The sequence below is a fragment of the Camellia sinensis genome, chromosome 11 (assembly GCF_055761805.1).
Source record: "Camellia sinensis isolate YWXY chromosome 11, ASM5576180v1, whole genome shotgun sequence".
NCBI classification, from domain to species: Eukaryota; Viridiplantae; Streptophyta; class Magnoliopsida; order Ericales; family Theaceae; genus Camellia; species Camellia sinensis.
The window spans coordinates 38687013-38691898 of NC_138971.1; the positions used below are offsets into that span (position 1 = coordinate 38687013).

Consider the following 4886-nt stretch of genomic DNA (forward strand, 5'->3'; position numbering starts at 1 on the left):
TAGATTAAGAAACAATTATTAGGTACTCTTATAGTATCATGAGACATTTATCCATGTGGTGCTCCTAACAAATGAGGAGTCGCATAACACACTAGTAGGTCATTCCTTTAGGTAATTATTCAAGAGTATAGAAGCACTGTTGATTTACATTTGTTGGATAATTAGGAGATAAACGATAAATCATTTAGTGTGGGTTGCGATTTATCGTTGGGTACGAATACTACATAAATAATGTTACATGATATTGTGAGAATATATCTTTTAACTACTTAATAAAGTTGAGCCAGAATTATTCTTTAGATAATTTTTTCGCTATATTAATATTTGAAAACACCACGTAGCCACTATCACGTGATGTTCCGAAAGTACCGAATAACCACACCAGAATATTGATCCCTTGGTAATTAGAGCTATAGCTGGCTTGATTCCTTCTTGTGAGGCTTGCCAAAGCTCAAAAGTCTGCCAATTTAAATACCAAAACCAGCATTTCAAGCAATCCCAAGAACAGAAACAAAGGTATAGCTCTCTTTCAAGCTTTTTAGAGACATCTATAAAAACCCATTTGAACACAAACTGATTTTAAAAAACAAAAGCATTCAAAAAACATTTCATCACCCCATCTTTCTCTTCCATTCACTGAACTCAAAACAAAGCTAGGGTTTGCCTCCAACTTGCCATGGATGGATACAATCAAAGCCGATATCTAACACCAGCCTCTCGTATCACTGTGGTAGCACACTTGTTTGGTATAACAGCTCTTATTCTCCTGCTTGTTTGGTTGCTGCATTATCGCACCGGCTTCGATCTTGATTCTAGCCACCCAGAACGTGTTTTCAATGTAAGATAATCAACTCTTTAAATAATCATCTTGTTAGGGTTTTGCAAGAAACATGAATTATATATTTCTATATGTACTAGTTGTTCATGTCAAAAATTTTGTGTGCAGCTTCACCCATTTCTCATGTTCTTTGGATTTATCTTCTTTGCTGGTGAAGGTACAAGTTTATATCCATTTTTTGATTTTTTTGCTTACTTTTTCTTATAGTTTAAATTAGGGCAAGTTTCATTTTTTACCGTGCATGTTTCACTTGAATTTCATTTTGATCCACCACTTTTCAATTGCAACAATGAGTCTTCAAAGGTGAACTTTTGTTTCAGATCACCATTTTAAATTACTATATTTTTACCCTTACAATTCCAACGTCCTTAATATTGGTGCCACGCATTATAATTTTTTCTTATAACGGCTCTAAAATGTGCTGACATGGTTATCATGTGAATGCTTTCTAGCTAAATTTTAAATGGTAGATAACCACTTTGAAACACAAGTTGAAATCTAAAGATTATCATTACAGTTAAAACGTGAAAGAAAGTGACAATTTGGTGAAATTGAAGGATTAAAAATGTATTTTGTTCTTACAGAGTGCTACAAAGAGCCCATTTTTTCCTTGAAACCCCCACTCCATGTTTTTTAGGGCAAATTACAAACACCCTCTCGAGCTTTGGTAAAAATATAGATTCCCCCCTGAGGTTTGAGAAATTACAAATTACCCCCTGAGAGTCAAATTTTCATAACAAATTAAGAAAAATTAGGGGGAATCTATATGAAAATAAAAACCTCAGGGGGCAATTTGTTATGAAAATATAAACCTCGGGGGGTAGGATGTAATTTCTCAAACCTCAGGGGAAAATCTGTATTTTCACCAAACCTCGAGGGGGTGTTTGTAATTTGCCCTTTTTTTTAATTATAATTTAATCTTTTCATTGAAATCCAACTTTATTTCCATTTCCTAAACTCCCAAATCACCACCTAGCTCCTCCTCCCATCCCTAGTTCCGATTACTCTCCCCAGCTCCTCTCTATCAGTTCCATATCGTCTATCACCAACTCTGGTCATGCTCTCCACCCTTCTCAAGCCCTTCTTTACTCTCCCTTGGCATTCCCCATGCTCCCTCACCCTCTTTTGCCACCTTTAAACCCCTTTTTATAACCCTCAGCCTCCTTCTCCATCTTCGTTTCCCTAGATGGCCTCTAGCACCCATCGTGGCTAGGGTTTCACAAATGGGCGAGTTTAGTGTAGGTTGAGGATGTGGGGTAGCAAGGGGAGGGCTTGTAGTTGTTGGATGGGGTTGTGGTTGGAGGATGGTAGAAGAGGATGAAAAGGGGCTAGAAAGGGTAGGGAGGCTGGAAAGATTGGACTACTGGTCGAGAGAGGTGGTGAGGAAATGTGGGGAGGGTAGTAAAGAGGGTTACCTGAGGGGAAGGTTGGGAAAGGGGTTGTCAAAGGAAGGAGGTGCCTCAGGATCCTCTATCCCTAAATATCTTTATCCCCTTATCCTAAATCACTCACAACTATTGGATATGTCTTAAGAGCCTCAAATCTTGAAATTCTCATATGATCCAATGATTGTGAGTGATTTGAGACAGGGGGACATGAATATTTGGAGACAGGAGATCCTTGCTCGAAGGAGGTAGTAGGGATGGGGGTCCAAAGAAGCAGGGGTGTAGTTGGGAATAAGGTCGATGTTCGAAAAAAAAAAAAAATGAAATTATTTAGGTAGGGTTCGGTAACGTTTACGTTTTTTATTTATGCTTAAATTTTGTTTATAAACTATTTTTTGTTTATTTTTAAAAAAACATAAACTACAAATGCATTTAGTTTGAACAAAATATTTAAAAAAAATTAAAAATATAAACTAAAAAATATGTTTGTTAGAATTTCTATATACACTCGTCAAATTTCTAAGCTTCATTTTCCTTGGGAATTTGAACAAAACACTTAATGAATGCATTGATTGTTGTTGGTACACGTACAACATGGTGATGCGAGCAGCGGCAATGGCGTACAAGACAATAAGAGCATCGAGGGAAGTGCAGAAGTTCTGTCACATGCTTTTCCACCTAATAGCAATTGTGCTTGGGATTGTTGGAATCTATACAGCTTTCAAGTTTCATAATATGCAACATATAAGTCATATGCATAGCTTGCACTCTTGGATTGGCATGATCACTTTTTGCTTCTTTGGCTTGCAGGTAACAAACAACAACCCCCCTCCCCCCAAAATTACTTATCTTTATTTATTTATTCAATTCTCTCTAGTTTTCACCCTTTCGCCATTGCGATCACATCTGGACTTGGTGGTGATGGGTTGTGGGAGTAGTACGGATAAGGTAAAAGTTGTGGTAGGTGATACTAAATGTTCATAATGACGTGATATCATTGTTACACTCAAGTTTTACTTATGAGAGTGAGGGTAAACTTGGTATTAAGTGATAATTCAACTAAATTATATCCATTCTACTAATAATTATGTGATTTTTATTTTTGCAGTGGTTGTTTGGGTTCGCGTTGTTTATGTTTCCGAAAGCTAGACCATTTACAAGGGAGATGGCAATGCCGTGGCACATAAGCGGAGGAAGGGCACTGTTATACATGGCAATTTGTACTGCCGAGACTGGTTTAATGCAAATCGAACCATTGACCAGCAAGTTTAGTTTAATCAACTTCATTGGACTCTTTATCCTCTTCTTTGGCATCACTGTCGATCTTTCCATAGCTCTTGGTCATTATGTCTAACCTAATTAATATATATATATATATATATATATAAGATACAACTTTAGCTTGAAGAATACTTCGATTAATGTTGGAACTGTACTTGCTAGCTATACAAAATATTTTCACAGAATGAATCGTAAAATAGACACAGTGGGGTAGGTGGGGAAAATGTTTGGTGGTCCAAATTTTTTGTGGTTCGAATGTGCCAAAACGACGTCATTTTACATCCAAAACGACTTCGTTTTGAGTGTTTTGAGCCATTTGAGTCATAATTTTTCGGGCTAACTATCATTGTTTGGGATAGGTGGGCCTCACCCTTGTGTCTATTTGTTATGTGAAAAATGTTTTGTACGATTGAACTTTCCTTTGTTTGTGTAAATGAATTTATTTATTCATTAATAGCTTGAGTTTGGTTTGTATAAAACTTGTTCAATACTAACAATTATTTTTTTATTAATTTACTCTTTCAGGCTAATGTTTGGTGTTTGTGTGTTTTTGCGTTTTTGCATATTTGATTGATGAAACTTATTAATAAATATAAGCATTGTGCTCTTCTTCTTTTCTCCTTTTGGAACCGTTGCCCGTTTGTGCTTCTTTTTCTCTATTGATTGATGTATCTGGGTTATTGGTTTCATTAATAAAGTGTTTTTTTTTTCATTATAAATAAAAGTAAAATAAAATAAAAAAATAAAAATAAACATTGTTTTAATGTTTTGCTTATCATAATTTTTTTGGTATTCTCTTAATATGAAAATTAATTTAAGTTTGATTTGTTTATTTTCAAGTTTGAAATCACCTCATTAACATAATCAAGTTAATTTTGTCTCTAAATTTTGGTTTCTAAAACCTTAATTTTATGTAGTGTAAGCTTGGTTTGGTCGGCTAGACTTGTTTATAGCCCCAGTGGTTTTGTTAGGTTATGTTATCTTTATGGACTCTTGCACTGTTTTATCTGTTTCAATGAAAAATATTTTTTACATAATACATTTTTCGAAAAATATCTTCTATAGAAATTTTTATATTGTGTTTTGTTCGACCTCAAAACTAATATGCTAGTTAGTTTGGTAGTGGTAGTTGTGGTGGTGGTGTACGGTGGTGGTGGTGTCATGGCAGTGGTGGTGGTTTGTTGATGGTGGTATGGTGGCGGTAGGGTGATGATAGTGGTGAGATTTATTTAAAAAATTGACTACTTTTTTTTTTCCCCGAAATAAACTCTTTTTTTTTTTTTTTTTTTGTTGATTATGAAAACATTTCAATTGATTTTTATTTTCTATCGTGAAAACATAAAAAAACAAATTTATGCCAAAACAAAAAGAGCTTTGATGAT

At 35.0% G+C, this 4886-nt stretch overlaps 1 protein-coding gene across 1 annotated transcript; it reads left to right on the forward strand.

The window, feature by feature from the left end:
• Nucleotides 1-346: 346 nt before the first annotated feature.
• LOC114265755 (Cytochrome b561/ferric reductase transmembrane protein family) lies at nucleotides 347-4034 on the forward strand. Its single transcript, XM_028206583.2, has 4 exons — nucleotides 347-838; nucleotides 947-995; nucleotides 2834-3033; nucleotides 3332-4034. Exons 1-4 carry the CDS (start codon nucleotides 677-679, stop codon nucleotides 3575-3577), a joined length of 657 nt encoding a protein of 218 aa, XP_028062384.2. The 5' UTR covers nucleotides 347-676; the 3' UTR covers nucleotides 3578-4034.
• Nucleotides 4035-4886: the final 852 nt, after the last annotated feature.